General features: G+C 38.7%; 1 protein-coding gene across 4 annotated transcripts in view; it reads right to left on the bottom strand.

Moving 5' to 3' along the window:
• Positions 1 to 17,179, bottom strand: part of LOC122663226 (helicase-like transcription factor CHR28) — a 115,226-nt gene that overhangs the window by 7,457 nt on the left and 90,590 nt on the right. For all 4 annotated transcript variants that reach the window (XM_043858931.1, XM_043858929.1, XM_043858923.1 and 1 more), the window contains 2 exons: positions 12,962 to 13,579; positions 12,667 to 12,876 (listed from right to left, as the gene is read on the bottom strand). In XM_043858931.1, coding sequence (XP_043714866.1) covers positions 12,667 to 12,876; positions 12,962 to 13,579 — 828 coding nt within the window. The remainder of the gene's footprint in view (positions 1 to 12,666; positions 12,877 to 12,961; positions 13,580 to 17,179) is intronic.

A 17,179-nucleotide genomic window follows, 5' to 3' on the forward strand; every position in this document is an offset into this window, starting at 1 on the left:
TCGAGTCAATAACAGGGCTGTCCAACCCTTTTCTTTAGTTCATTCTGATGTGCGGGGTCCGTGTCCTGTTACTTCTGTGTTGGGTTTTCGTTACTTTGTCACTTTTGTAGATGACTTTTCCAGAGTTACCTGGATTTATTTAATGAAGGATCGTTCTGAATTGTTTTCCATTTTCTGTACTTTTGTGCTTGAAATTCAGAATCAATCTACTACTTCTTTGAAAGTTCTTCGCAGTGACAATGCAAAAGAATATTTTTCTGCTCCCTTTAATGAGTTTATGGTTCAACATGGGATCATTCATCAGTCCTCCTGTGCGGATACACCTCAACAAAATGGTGTAGCCGAGAGGAAGAACAGACATTTGATGGAAGTTACTCGATCTCTTCTATTTGAGATGAAAGTGGCTAAAATTTTTTGGGCCGATGCTGTTTTGACTGCGAGTTATCTTATTAACAGCATGCCTTCTTCTGTTTTGGGTGGTGGCATTCCATATTCTTTGTTGTTTCCTTCCCATCCGTTGTTTGTCTTACCACCACGTGTTTTTGGGTGTGTTTGTTTTATTCGGGATCATCGTCCTGGTCGCTCTAAGTTGGATCCTAGACCTCTTAAATGTCTTTTTGTGGGGTATTCTAAAACCAAAAAGGGTTACCGGTGTTATTCTTTTGATTTGAGAAAGTACTTTGTTACCGCTGATGTCTCCTTCTTTGAATCTACTCCATTTGTTGCATCCTTGCTGCCTGCTTCAGAGTTGGACGATGATCTCCCTCTTTATGTTGTCGATACTTCTTCTCCTGTGCAGGATCCTTTGCCTCCAGTGCCACCTCCAACAAAACCACTGGCTGATTTTCATCGTCGCCCACTTGATGCGCCAACACATCGCATTACACCTATGGAGAGATACAGTACCCAGGTAGCACCATCTACCACGTCATCCTTGCCTTCAGATCCCACTTCAGGTACTTCCTCCTCTGTTACAGTACCTCCTATTTCTGATCTTGATGTTCCAATTGCTATCCGTAAGGGGGTTCGGAGTTGTACCCAACACCCTATTGATCGTTTTGTGTCCTATGCTCGTTTGTCCTCTTCTTTTGTTGCTTGATTGTCTACTATTGACAATTATCCTATTCCTAAGTCGGTGGTAGAGGCCCTGGCTCACCCTGGGTGGAGGGCTGCCATGACTGAGGAGTTATCTGCTCTGAAGGACAATCAGACATGGGATCTTGTTTCTTTGCCCTCTGGTAAGTCTGCTATTGGTTGTTGCTGGATATTTGTGGTGAAGGTTAATCCGGATGGGTCTGTGGCTCAGTTGAAGGCCCGTCTTGTTGCTAAGGGCTATGCCAGGTCTATGGTGTGGACTATCTGGATACTTTCTCACCGGTTGCAAAGCTTACTTCTGTCCGCATTTTGATTTCAGTTAGATGTCAAGAATGCGTTCTTGCATGGGGACCTCCTTGAGGAGGTATATATGGAGCAACCTCCTGGTTTTGTTGCTCAGGGGGAGTCTGGTAAGGTGTGTAAGTTGAGGAAATCTTTGTATGGGCTGAAACAGTCATTGCGAGCGTGGTTTGGTCATTTTACAGATGTTGTGCTGGAGTTTGGTTTGACTCGGTCTGAGAGTGATCACTCAGTGTTTTTCAGGCAGTAAGATGCAGGGAAGATATTTTTGGTAGTTTATGTAGATGATATTGTTATCACAGGTAATGACTCTTCAGGTATTGAGAGCTTGAAGACATATTTGGGACAGCAATTCCAGACTAAGGACCCGGGACGACTGAAGAACTTCTTGGGTATTGAGGTAGCTCAATCAAGGAAAGGGATTTCGCTCTCACAGCGAAAATATGTGCTTGATTTACTTTCAGAGACAGGATTACTGGGATCTAGGCCTTTGGATACTCCTATGGATCCAAATGTGAAACTCATGGTTGAGGATGGGGATGTTCTGGATGATCCAGAGAAGTATCGAAGGCTTATAGGGAAACTCAACTATTTGACTGTGACTAGACCTGACATCTCTTTTCCTGTCAGTGTGCTGAGTCAATTTATGTCTGCCCCTCGGACAGCTCATTGGGAGGCAGTTATAAGGGTGTTGCAATATATTAAGAAGGATCCAAGGTGTGGTCTCTTATATCCTAATCATGGTCATAGAAGGATTGAAGGATTTACTGATGCGGATTGGGCAGGATCTCCTATTGATTGAAAGTCTACTTCGGGCTATTGTGTCTTTGTTGAAGGGAACCTAGTTTCATGGAAGAGCAAGAAACAGATTGTAGTAGCTCGGTCTAGTGCAGAGTCGGAGTATTGGGCTATGGCTCATGGCACTTGTGAACTAATGTGGATTAAACAGTTGATGACTGAACTTGGATTTAATGATGGTTCTCCTATGCTGTTGTGGTGTGACAGTCAGGCGGCTATTCATATTTCTGAGCATCCAGTGTTTCATGAGAGAACGAAACACATTGAGGTTGATTGTCACTTTGCTCGTGAGAAGCTGCAGCAAGGGATTATTTCCCCTCGCCATATTCGCACTGGGGAGCAGCTTGTTGATTTGTTCACCAAGTCTTTGGGAAGTATGAGAGTGAATTACATTTGTACCAAGTTGGGAATGATTAACATCTATGCTCCAGCTTGAGGGGGAGTGTTAGGAGTAAGGGGGAGTCGTGAATAGGCTAGTGTCAACCCCTATTCACGATTCCTCTATTGGGGGTATTTTTGTCTTTGGGTGTTATTTTGTTTTACCCTATTTAATATTATATTTTGGGGGCAGTCAGACTAACGGCTGCAGCCCCAACTGTGCAGTTTCTGTCCTTCCTTCTCTCTTCTTCATTCTTCTTCTTCTTCACTTAAATTTACACTTCCTATGGAGATTTGATTGTGGTTTTTGCTTCCTCTGGTGGTTCGATTGGTGGCAGCATATATTGAGGTGAGGTCCTTGCTTTTCTTTAGTGATTTGCTTGAAGTTATTTGTCAAGTTTTGGATCCAATCTTCGGAGGGTCAGCATGGGTGACGAAGATAAAAGTAGTGCAGTGGTCACTGAGGTGGTGTCTTACTCTTCCAATCGAATCACAGAGAAGAAACTTGAAGGTGTTACCAATTTTCAGCAACGGCGGAATATTGTGAAACTTGTTTTGACTGGCCTGAATCAGCAATTACACTTGACAAGCCCCACACCAATGGATGATGCAACATGGGAAACTGTTGACGCAAGGATTTTTGGGCAGATGTTTAACGCGATGGAGAACCATATTGTGGACTTGGTTACTCACCTCGACACTATGAAAGATTTATAGGATTATTTGGGCGTACTCTATTCTGGCCAAAATAATCTGTGAAGAATTTATGATCTATCACAGGAGTTTTATAGGACTGAAAGAAAGGGGCGTTCCATCACCCAGTACTTCGAACTTGGCTATCTCTTTGTATTTTCTATTTGCAGCAGTAGGCTTGAAGTGTTTTCTCTTTTAATATTCTCCGCAAGTTTCTTGGTATCAGAGCAAGGAACATACCTTCTCCAGTACTCTTGTAATATTGCTACTCTATTTAGAGAGCTTAGAGGAACAGTTATACTGTCGTCTGATCTATCTTCTTAGGGAATGCATATAGAAGCTATTTTGTTCAAGATTAATCAGGTATTTTATATTTTCTTCCAGTTACTCTTTCTACATTTTCTTCTTTTTAGAACTCTGGGGAAAACCCATATATCTTTGGGAGGTTGATCTTTGTCGGCATAAGACCATTCGTTGGCAGCTTAAGACAGTTCCCTCAGTAACCAAAGACGGTTTTAGGTACCACCTCAAGGTTCTAATGGATTCAGTAGACTGTTTAGTTTCTTCTGGAGGAACAGTGGATAAATCTTTGTATGATCATAGCTTACATATTTATAAAAACCAAAAAAATATAAACTTTGCTTGAGATGGTATAAATATGTTAATAGATATTACTACTACTTATTTTAAAACTATTGATAACAAAATCAACAAGTTAGATTCCAATATTAAAACTATTGGATCTATTATAGACCTCGACCTGAAAGAGCAAACCAAAGCTCAAATGCAAACATTGTTTGATCAACTATCAGTCTTTGTTGATGGGTATGTTTCACCAAATACTTCTCATTGTTCTAATTTATTCTACGGAAACTCCATCAATGTTTTCGATGATGAAACGTCAAATTATTCATTAGATGAATCAGATTTTAATCCGTTAAAAGAGATAATGGATTATTGGAAATCACGTTTTATAGACGAAAAAGACCCTGATGAAAGAAACAAACTTTTATCTATGATGCAAGAACTCTACTCTGAACATGAAACCCTGTTCAGCTTGCATGAATATCAAATATTTTCTGACGAATCAGACACTGAAACCATTCAGGCTGAAACTGATGAGTTCGAACGTAGTTCGTCTTCAACCTCAGAAGATGAACACGAGCAAGACCCAGATCCAAAAGGAAAAAGAAAGGTTGGTCCTTCTGATCATCTAGATCACGATGATCTATGTAGACCACAAATGGGACTCAGATCCGATTTTGGTCAAAACCTTCATGAAGAAGTAAAACATATTTCCGAAGATGAACTTGTCCCAACCACACAAAGGCGAGATGACTTAAACAAACAGCATGTCTCCTCGGGAGGAACCTATTTAGACTTAACCCATATTGCTTATAAAGATTATGATCATACAATAGATGACTGGGCTCAATCATTAGCCATGGTCATAACAAATTACAAAACTTCATGGGATAAGAAAAAATTTGTAGCCTATTTTACTGGAACACTCCAAGGGGATGTCTTGCAGTACATCCGCAAATGGGAAGCCTCAGAAACTGGCAAAGTTGAATATGCAGCTTTGACAGGTGACTTATTGTCACATGAAGCTATACTCTGTAAACTTACAGATATTATTAAAAGAGAATTTTGTGGAATATCTTCACAAAATGCTTTTTTAGAAGATATTAACTACATACTTTCCAAACTAAAACTATGTAGTATGACTGAGTTTGATTCTTTTGCTAAAGCTTATCAAAAAAATTATCATCTTCTCGACGCAAAGCAATCTGGGTTTTGGCTCACCCAATTTTTCTACAAATTAGTACCTCCATGGGATGAAATCTGTCATTCCTCATACCCAAAATATTGTACTAAAACAGACAGTATAGATACTTTAGGAAATAGAATTAATTTTGTCCATCGTCAACTTATTAATCATTGTCTTGAGGCAAAGGCAACTAAGCAAATAAAAAATAAGCTTACTCCCACCTTTTGTAACTCACTTATCAAGGATAATTAGGAATTTGGATGCAAACCCATTCCACAAAAGTTAGTTAAACTTTTTCACAAAAATCGGTTTAAAAAGTTTCGATGGAATAGGTATAATAAAAATATGCCTAAACCACCTTTTAATAAAAAACAACGGTTTGTTAGGAAAAAGAATTCTAATAAAAAAGACTTTACTCCTAAAAAGGGATGTAAGTGTTATATTTGTCAAGAACCAGGACACTACGCAAACACCTGCCCAAACAAGGGTAAAGGAGCACGAAAGATGGTCAAATTTATAGAAGAAAATGATTATGAAGTCTATTATGAAAATGCCATCTCAGATTTTGATAATATTTTATTCTCTATAAATAGTGAGACTGATTCTGACTCCGAAGATGAGTTAATTTTCATGATTAACGAAGAGTCAAGTCAAACTTTATCTTTTAAAAAAACTGAAGAAACTGAAGGATTCCAATCCGTACCAGAACAGGAAAAGGATACTATTCCTTTATCTGATCTAGTACATGAAGATCTTGTTTTTTATTTCAATATTTTTCAAAAACAAAAAATGGTTAAAAAGGAAGATATATATAAACTCTCTAAGCTGAATTTCTGGTCCAAAAGATATATAGACCAGGCTAATGGAAATACCACATCCAAAGCAACGGATGATGCCAATCTTGAAATACCGATTTTCAATAAGGAAAAAATTTTGAGGCTATGTAAAAAACATCCTCAATTAAAATATATTCACATAGGGGTTATTCAGATCGAAGTAACAGCATTATTTCGGCAAGGAATAAATACACCTATTTTGATGGAATCAAATCTTGTTGCTGGACCAGTTTGGTTTAGAATAAAGCCCAATTATTTCATCTCGGTTACAGATCCTAACATCGAGGAATCTGTAGTTTTGAAAATAAAAACTCAAGGAATAGGTATGAAGTCAAACAGTCATAACCTTTCTATCAGCTGGAAATCCTGGCATGAGTTAACCAATGTTACACCAACTTCTATACACCCAATAGATAAAAGAATTGTTGAAGTCTTTGAACCAAAGTCCTTTGACACAGAGATTCAACCAAGACTTATTAATTGGACAGACTTAAGCTTGCCAAAACAATGGCTTATGAAAGATATTATTCCACCAGCTCCTCGAAGATCTTTAGAATATAATACTTTAGATATTCAGGCTTCAGGCGGAAATCTTTATTTTAACCAACGAACCAAAAAGGCTCTAACTAGAACTCTGTCTATCCGTAAAGATAAGGATAAGGATAAAGACTCTACACGAATAAACGTTGAAGAGTCCGCAAATCTAGTTGGATATAAGCTTGGTAAAATCCCACTTTATTCAGGGCAATCTAGTAATTCTTCTTCGAATATAAAAAATGTAGAAGAAGTAAGTACCTTAATAATGTTTAAACAAGTGTTTATAGATAATGAAGAACTTATCTTTTCTGCACATCAAGGGAAAAAGAGACATACATATGTCTCTGCTAAATTTGATTTTCCAAATTATAAACCCTATAAATTGGATGTCTTACTTGATATAGGAGCAACAACATGCTGCTGTAGATGGAATGCAATTCCCATGGAAAAATGGGTCAAACTCGAAAGACCTATTAGCATAGTAGGTGTTTCTGGAAAACCAACAGCCATCATCTATAAAGCTAGTAACATTCCTACAATTTTAGAAAAACAAGAATTTTTAATCCCAAAAATTTTATGTTTTCCTTTTATGCATGGTGATCTTATTTTAGGTAATAATTTCATCCAAGATTATTTACCTATCACATTAAAATCTAACTCTGTTTCTCTAACATTGAAAAACACTGTTATTGATATTCCTCTCAATCACGATCATAAATATCGATGTGACACAGGATTTACACCAACTCCTGCGGTTCACCAGGTATGTCAAATCAATGAGGAACATTGGCTTTTTTCTAAGTTAAAAGAAAATTTTGATGAAAATCCATTAAAATTATGGGAAAGAATCCCTCGTTTCTGTTCTCTTAAACTTAATGACCCTAACAAAGTTATTAGGATAAACCCTCTTCTTTATGTCAAACAAGACATTGAGGAATTCGATATTCAATTAAAAGATCTCATATCCAAAGGGCTTATTGAAGAAACCACAAGTCCTCACTCCAGTCCAGCTTTTATGGTACGGAACCATGCTGAGATTAAAAGAGGAAAAGCACGGATGGTAATCAACTATCGCGCTTTAAATCAACATCTAATTTTCGATGGATATTTCATCCCTCAAAAAGATGTTCTCTTTGATAAGATTAGAGATGCAAAAATTTACAGTAAATTTGACTGTAAATCTGGCTTTTGGCAGATAAAGCTAACTGATGAGTCAAAACCCACTGGCTGCCTTTAGCGTACCTTATTACAAGCATTACCAATGGACGGTTATGCCATTCGGACTATGTAATGCTCCACAAATTTTTCAAAGATGGATGGATAAAATGTTCAGCCATTTGACCTTTTGTGTGGTCTATATAGATGATATTTTAGTTTTCTTCAAAACCATGGAAGAACACAAAAATCATTTATTGATAATTGCTGATATATTCCAAAAACATGGAATAATTCTTAGTCCAAAAAATATTGACGTAGAACAAACTTCGATCGAATTTCTTGGATTAGTTCTAAACCAGAACGGAATCCAATTACAAAATAATATTCTCCGCAATGTATGAAGAATTGAATGCCCAAATCAGCATGGTAACAGCCAAGGTCATGGGCAGTCTAATGCTTCTTCTGATGGATAGGGCATAGTCCGGACTTGTCATCATTGTGGTTAACCTGGCCACATTTAGAGATTTTGCTGGAAGCTTCATGGGAAGCCTGGACAGCAGTAGTTTGCAAACTCAGCTGCTAGTAATGATTCAGTCCCTCAGTCCCAACCTTCTGAGGGAAAGGTGATTGTTATGTCGGATGAAGAGTATGCACAAGTACAACGCCAGTTCAGTTTCACACCTACTTCCACTGCTACTTTGGTTAAGACATGTAATGACACTGCATGTCTCTCCGCTACATCTCGTCCCTGGATTATTGATTCAGGGGCTTCAGTTCACATGTCGGAAGTGTCAGGTATTTTTTCTTCTTTTTCCCCGTCATCTTCTAGTGTCACTTTACCCGATGGGTCCTTAGCAAAGGTTAAAGGCACTGGTACTGTTTGTCCTAGTATATCTATGTCCTTGCCTTCTATTCTTTATCTTCCTAATTTTCCTTTTATTCTCATGCCCGTTAGTAAGTTAACCAAAGCCTTAAATTGCTCAGTGACCTTTTACCCTGATTCTTGTATTTTTCAAGATCTTGCTACGAAGAGGATGATTGGTAGAGGACGAGAGTTAGGGGGGTTGTATTTACTTGATGGTTCGGTTTCGGTTGCTTGTTCTAATGTGGCTTCTCACCATAAAATTCACGGTCAACTTGGTCATCCATCGTTGGAAAGTCTTAAAAAATTAGATCCTAGTTTTACGTCTATTTCTAGTATTGATTGTGAATCATGTCAGTTTGAAAAACTCCATCATGTGAGTTATCCTCCTAGAGTCTATAAGCGTTCAGCTAGTCCTTTTTCTTTAGTCCATTCTAATGTATGGGGTCCATGTCTTATTACTTCCAACTTGGGGTTTAAATATTTTGTTACTTTTGTGGATGACCACTCCAGAGTTACTTGGTTATATTTAATGAAAAATCGTTCTGAGTTATTTTCTATTTTTTGTGCCTTTGTTTCTGAAATTCGTACTCAATTTGGTGTTTGTGTGAAACTTTTGCGAAGTGATAATGCCAATGAGTACTTTTCTTCACCCTTTTCTGCATTTATGGTTTAGCATGGTATGATTCATCAATCTTCCTGTTCGGACACACCTCAACAAAATGGTGTGGCTGAAAGGAAGAACATCCATTTACTTGAAGTCACTCGTTCCATGTTATTTGAAATGCATGTTCCAAAAATTTTTGGTTGATATGTGATGACTATATAGCTTATTAATCGTATGCCCTCCTCGGTTTGAAGGGTGGCATCCTCATTCCTTGCTGTTTCCTAAAGAGCCTTTGTTTTCTTTACCTCCTCGTATTTTTGGGTGTGTTTGTTTCATCCGTGACCATTGGCCTGGTTTATCAAAGCTGGATCCCAAAGGCATTAAATGTAGTTTTCTTGGTTATTCTCGTACCCAGAAGGGGTATCGCTATTACTCTCCTTTTTTGCATAAGTATTTTGTCACGGCTGATGTGTCTTCTTTGAGTCCACCCCTTATCACATAGTTGTTACGGCGCGTCTAGGCGACCCTAGGCGTTGAAGAGGGTCCAAAATCAAAGCGACACCAATTAGGCGAACAAAGCATCCAAGGCACCCACCTAGGCGACCAAGGGCACTGGACGCCTAGTCGCCGCTAGGCGGCGCCTTCGTGACGCTTGACAACTATGCCTTATCATGCCGCATAGGTAAATACTTCTGAGTTGGATGATGATTTTCTTATTCATGTTATTCAGTCCCCTTTGTCAGAGGGTCCTACTCCACTAGCTATTGTTTCACGTCCTCCTGTTATTCATGTTTATACCCGTCACCCGAAGGTAATTGCTGCCCCCCTGTGCTCACGGATTCTACCCCATCTTCTTCTACTACAGATCCTACTGAAAGCCCTCCTACAACTGATCTTGTTATTTCTGATCTTGATCTTCCCATTGCTAAAAGGAAAGGTACTCGTAGCTGTACTCAACATTCTATTTGCAATTTTGTTTCTTACTCTGGTTTGTCTTCTCCTTTTCTTTCCTTTTTGTCTATTGTTGATGCTCATCCCCTTCCCAAGTCTGTGAAAGAGGCATTATCTAGTCTTGGCTGGAGGACAGCTATGGAGGAAGAATTATCGGCTTTAGAGGTCAATCAAACTTGGGAATTTGTACCGTTGCCCTCAGGCAAGACTGCTATTGGCTGTAGGTGTGGGTGTATGCTGTGAAGGTGAATCCTGATGGTTCTCTTGCACAAGTGTATGGTGCTGATTATTTAGATACTTTCTCCCCTATTGCCAAACTTACTTCAATTCGTCTTTTGATATCTCTTGCTGCATCCAATCACTGGCCTTTGTTTCAGCTCGGCGTCAAGAATGCATTTTTGCATGGTACTTTGCAGGAAGAGGTATATATGGATCAACCTCCGGGTTTGTTGCTCAGGGGAGTCCGGTATGGTTTGTAGATTGAAAAAGTCTTTATATGGGCTGAAACAGTCCCCTCGTGCGTGGTTTGGTCGATTTATCGAGGTTTTTCTTGAGTTTGGTCTACATAGGTGTGGGGGTGACCATTTTCTTTTATAGACACGTAAGTGCTGGGAAGATTTTTCTGATCGTGTATGTGGATGATATTATTATTACTGGTGATGATTCAGTACGTATTGTGGATTTAAAGTCATATCTTCAACAAAAATTTCAGACAAAAGATTTGGGGAAGTTGAAGTATTCCTAGGGAATTGAAGTGGCTCAATCCAAAAAGGGAGTTTTTCTGTCATAGCGAAAATATGTGCTGGATTTACTTACTGAGACAGGTATGCTTGGGTCCAAACCTATTGACTCTCCTATGGATCACAATGTGAAGCTCATCGCTGAAGGGGGAGATGTTCTTGATGATCCGGAGAGATATAGAAGACTGGTGGGTAAGTACTATTTAACAGTTATCCGGCCAGATATTGCTTTTCCTATTAGTGTGGTGAGTCAGTTTCTTCCTTCCCCCCGGACTACTCATTGGGATGTTGTAATCCGTGTGCTACGATATCTCAAGAAAGCTCCAGGTAGAGGAGTAGTGTATCAAAATCATGGTCATAATAGAGTTGAGGGATTTTCTGATGCTAACTGGGCAGGTTCTCTAGTTGACAGGAGATAGGCTACAGGTTATTGTATGTTTGTTGGAGGAAATCTTGTGTCTTGGAAAAGCAAGAAACAAAGTATTGTAGCCCGCTCCAGTGCTGAATCAGAATATAGAGCTATGGCACATTTGACTTGTGAGTTGATGTGGACCTTCGGTTCCCATGCAGCTGTGGGGTGATAATCAGGTGGCCGTTCATATTGCTTCAAATCCTGTGTTTCATGAGAGGACAAAGCATATTGAGATGGATTGTCATTTTGTCCATGAGAAGATGCAAAGTGGTCTTATCCTTCCAAGTCATGTCAGAACCGGAGAGCAGCTTGCAGATGTGTTTACTAAGCTTTTGGGTAGTGGGCGGATTGATTATATTTGTAACAAGCTGGGCATGATTGACATATATGCTCCAGCTTGAGGGGGAGTGTTAGATGTGTTGTATGGGCTAATCCCGAGATCCCATATGGGTCTAGGCTTTTTTTGTCTTTTATTTTGGTTTATTCCAGATCTGCCCCTAGCCCTCTTTATATTGTTTTTCCCTCATTAATGAAGATTGTCTATTATGGCTGCAACTCTTCTTCTTCTTCTTCTCCTTTTTACTCCTTTTATTTCAGCAGATTACACTGGTCGATTACTGCAGTTATAGATTTGATACTATCAATCCTAGGACTACTAGGACTCTTGAAGCTACCTATTCTTTTATGAGAACTAGTTTAGATTCTGGAAGTCTATTTCACCAAAAGAATAGAGCACTTGACTGAAACATTGCGTTATTCTGATTTGTCTATTTCAGTGTAAAATTTTCTTCCAATTCTGGTTTTGTTCCCTATTCTGTGATCTGTTAGGTACTAGTCTCTTGCTGGATTTTTCTGGTTCAGGATTAGCCTACATTGCCCTCCTTAATAAAATGAGGTGCCTGCCTCACACTCGATTAGGAGTTCAAGGGGGTTCCCAGCCCCTAGACTCACTTAGATGCCATGACAACTATGCGCAGAACTTTCATAAAATTATCTCAAAACTTTGCACAGAAGATTCATCAAATTATCTCAATCTGGGATACAGTATGACTTCTCACTCCCCCAGAGAACCATAGCAGCAACAGTCAATGAACATTTGGGTTTTCCCTCTTCTAGAGTTCATTATATCGTCTTTTCTTGCAAATGGTCAGTCCTTCTTCAATAGAAAATTAAGGCTCAGATCCAAACCCTTCCCCATGTATCTCCCCCCCCCCCCCCTCAAAACCCCCAAACCAGGCACTCTTAGTGTGACTAGGACCCTGGACAAGTGTAGATTAAGGGAAAGTATCAATGTACGTAAACATTTGACAGAGTACTAACATAAATCCTTGCATCACATTCTGATAGATTTAAATGATTTATAACATAGCATTTGCATGAGTGCCAACGCATGTTCTGATGTAGCTGGAAATTTTGAGGTCATATTTTATCTCTCCCCCCCCCCCCTGGCCCAAAAAAAGAAAGGCAATTCTGAATTACACAGTCGATTAAAAAACTAAGCAACAAATGAAAAGGCATTATGACATACCTGAAGGGCTAAAATGCGATCTTCAACCGTGTCTTTCACAGTTAAACGCAAAACTGTAACAGGACGAGTCTGTCCAATTCGATGTGCTCTATCAATTGCTTGATCTTCTGTTGTAGGATTCCACCATAGGTCCAGAAGAAGAACATGACAGGCAGCGACCATGTTCAGTCCAAGACTCGCAGCTTTCAAAGACATAATTATAACAGACACCTAGAACAAAGAATGAAGAGTCACAATTGGGAAGTATATCTGTCTTAACCTGATCCTTACAAATGCAATAAATCTAAAACCAAACCTCTGGAAGGGAGTTAAAATCCTTCACAGCTTTATCTCTAGCAACAACAGACATCGTCCCATCGAGCCTCCTATATTGTATAGAAGAACTTTTAAGCCGAGCTTCAAGCAAATCCAGCATTCTCGTCCACTGGGAGAAGACAATCGCTTTTTCTGCTTCTTTCATATGTGAATTGTTTCGATCTTTCTCCACATCGATATTTCTTCTGTCAGTCATATCCTCAAACGACTCACCTGAATGAACATCGGGTATACCTTCTGGATAGCTGGTAACATTACTTGACTTCAACGGTTCATCTTTTGAGGTACAACTCCATGGTTTTGATAGTGATTGTAGGACCTCTAGAGCAGCTTTAATTTTTGAAGAATTGGACAGGCCCTCTGAAGATGGCTCAAATTTCTCAGCAGGTGAGCCAGAATTTTCTGGGAAAAATTCCTGACCAACTTTGTCACAGATAGAATTTCTTAATGTGGCTCTGGAGAACACCGATGTTACAGTGAGTTGGACTTTGCAGTGTGCTGCAGGGCACAGGTTATCATCGCCTGTCAGATGATCACTGATACATTGACTGCAGAAAACATGGCCACATATCGTGACAACAGCATCTTCAGGTGGGTCCTACATAAAATTAGGGTAAAATTTCAACAGTCAGGAAGCTCAACAACCCAAGATCCAATGGGATAAAAGTTTTGAGTGTCAATCATGGAGACAACTTGAGTAGCTCCAACTGCCAGAAAACAGTTGACCACAAATTCATAAAACTCATCACAAAGTTAAGGTGCAATACAAATAGATCAAGCTCAAAAGTTCAACTAACTAATTGGTACTTGTATGTGCATTATATAAGTGATGCAGATCTCAGTTAGAGGAAGAAAAAGACTTGTGGCTGTAGGGAATCACCTCCTTTTTGACCTGTGGTATCTTAAAACTGAACAAGTTTTTGGTTCAGCTTGAACCAATGGTTCAATCTATCATGGGAACCAATTTGGAGATGTTAGCAGAACCGTGAATTAGAAAGAGAGAATGAGAGAATAGAATGGCTTAATTTCATTGATAGGTAAGCTCCTCTATTTATTATAGAAGAGAAATATTATAAAGGGGCATAAATAGACAAAAATACCCCTAACTAGCTGACTCAATAAGTGCAGCAATCTAATCCTAATAACTTAACAACTAAGCAAGCCCAAAAGGAACCCCCCCCACGGTATTCTGGATTACATATTCCAACACTCACCCTCAAGCTGGATTATACATATAAGTAAAAAGAAGCTCGCATCATATTGGATCAATGGGTAGTCATGGTTCTTCTTCACAGTCACAGATTGGTAACCCATATCCTAGGATAGGTTACCTTTAGTATGTTGATGACTCCATTTACATGGCAATTGTGGTTCTCCCAAATTATACTGTGGTCCACGTATGTCCTTCAGATAGAGAGCAATGGACATCGACTCCAGCGGAGCATGAGTGGGTCGATCCAGGAAGGCATAGCAAATATTATTAGGATTTGTTTTATGACAATTGTGAGTCTTGTGAGTTGTGAGTTGTGACTTTGTGTACTGACGATTGAATATTGAACCATTGACTACTATGGAGTTTATGACTTATGACTTATGAACTTATGCACTTGTGACTTTATGAGTTTAAAGTTTAAATTAAAGGCCACATTTGACTTTATTTTTGTTTTATTACTTTGTTTAAATTTCTTATTATGTCTTTTAGTACTTATACAATGTGTATTTAATTATTTATACGTCAGGGTCCGACCGTTTACTATCAATCCAGGGTGCAAACCCAAAATACCACTTTGAGTTCATTTTTTTGCAATATGAAGGTTTAAATGTGGTACATGAAGTATCAGGCCTTAATATGGCCAAAAACCCACCGAGATGGAGTGCCGAAATATGGTGGAAAAAAGATCATATTTTGGCAAAATTTCGGTATATTTCGGAAATCTCAACCAGCCCGAAATGGCGAGTCGAGACGAGATTTTAAACCATGCTAGTAACAGATTCTTAGGGCAAGCAACCTTCACCTTACAAAACAAAGACACAGACACATCGCAGTAGCTAACACACAAAACGTAAAAATTCGAGTGACACAGTAATTCTCTTCTTCTGGTTATAGGGCCAACTACAGTTACGTTCTCTTACAGGGTATCTCTTATGCTCCTCCAACTCTCCCTTTCTCTCTTTTCCAAAAGGAGGTAAAAAACGTAGCATCTGGAAGCATAGACACACATATTTCTGTTCAACAAATTTGAGAAGAAATAAAAATGGCTAAAATGAATTGATGCGTGAAAAGACAAACTTAAAGATCATGTGTCTCTCCCAGGTGGACATGCAGCAGACATCTTCAGCAATGTTACACCTACTGATGTAGTCAGGCACCCTTGAGCTTATTTTTATTTTGGGTTTTGGGCTATTATTTTGTAACAGGGTTGGGCTTTCATTGGTGGGCTTTAATTTTGGGCATGGTCTCATACTGTAACAGGCTCTTGTAATCATGGTATAAAATCTCGCGAAATATCGGCGATATATCGCGATATTTCGTGAATCTCGACATGACCGAGATACGAAACAAGGTCGAAATAAAAAAGTACAATAACTCGTCGATATATCGAGATATTTCGACGATATATCGTGGAACTCACGATATATCGCGAGATATCACGATATATCGCGAGATATTGTAAAGTGACAATAGTGTCACATTCAAAATCCTTATAAATTGCATATTTCGCAGCTCTTGGTCGATATTTCGACCGAGAGCTGCTGAAAATGAAATTTTCTCTCTTCTTCCTCCCTTCCAAGCCTCATTGAAGCTCCTTGTCGCCGGGAAGACGTCGGAGGGTCATCTAAGCTCATCATCCAAGCCTAATTTCATTATTTAAGGTAAATTATATTTCTCTAAAACAATTTTTTTTAAAAAAACTTTGTACAAATGTTGTTGGATGTTGATGATATTAATATATGTTAGACACCGGAGGCCGATCTACTGACCTCACGGTGTCGAAATTTTTTCCCATATGTATTTTTTTATTTTTTTCTGGTTTTAAAAATTCATTTTCCTACAACTAAAATAGGAAATAATTAGGGGTAATATGACTTAGATGGTAATGAATTAAATATATGTTAGACACCAATGGCCGATCTACGGCTTCACAGTGTCGGATTTATTTTTCTGCTCTTAAATAATTCTTTTAATTTTCGAAAATTAAGAAAAATATATAAAAAATTAAAAAAACAGAAATAAATAAGGAAAAATATGAGTTTTAAGTTTAAAAAATAATGAAAAAATATGAAAGTTATTTCTATATGTTTTGAGATGCATTACATGTATATTATGTTTACTAATTCATAGTTTTGTTGTGTTAGGTCAATACTTATATTAACATTATATATAAAAAATTGGTTTTAATTTTGTGAAAAATATAAGGGTTAGGGGAAAAATATTAAATAACTATACAAGTGTATTAGTAATCTAAAAGTGTCAATTGAAGTGCATCTACATTAAGTTTTTTAATTATTTGTGTTACTTACATTGCAGTAAACAAGTATCATTATGGCGGATCGTGATAGACAACGTGCGAGGGGCAAGCAAAAGGTGGGGGAAAGTAGTCAACAAAGGGGGCGGACGGAACAAAGAGAACAGAGGGAACAAGAGAGACCAACCAGCCAGCATAGGGGTGACATTGCATGGTTACATGGTACTCCCATTGATGGGGATAAGAGAAAATCTATATGTAATTATTGTCACATGCAATTTATGGGAGGTGGGTCCAGTAGACTTAAACAACATCTGACTGGAGGATCTAAAGATGTTGTAGGTTGTCATATGGTCCCTACTGAAGTAGCCAGGGAGATTGGTGATAGTTTGAGGGGAAGAAAGAAGAGGAAGGCTGACAAGCAAAGGATAAGAGAACAACTTGAGGATACAGTGAGGAGTTCGATGGGAGGAGGAAGACGATACAATGATGATGATGACTCCTCCTCCTCCTCTGATGATGACATTGCAGTACCTGATGACATACAAACAGCAGAGGAGGCTAGGGATTTTAGGCGGACTGTTTCAAGGAGTAGAGGAAGTTTTCAAGATGATCAACAGAGACAAAGAGTAGGGGGTAGTGGAGGAGCTGGCAGTTCTGGAGGTCCTAAAACTTTGAATCCTTTTAAAAGATCACAAAGTGTGAGGGCAACCCCAACACCTCTACCAGTA

Source organism: Telopea speciosissima, chromosome 1 (assembly GCF_018873765.1).
Source record: "Telopea speciosissima isolate NSW1024214 ecotype Mountain lineage chromosome 1, Tspe_v1, whole genome shotgun sequence".
NCBI classification, from domain to species: Eukaryota; Viridiplantae; Streptophyta; class Magnoliopsida; order Proteales; family Proteaceae; genus Telopea; species Telopea speciosissima.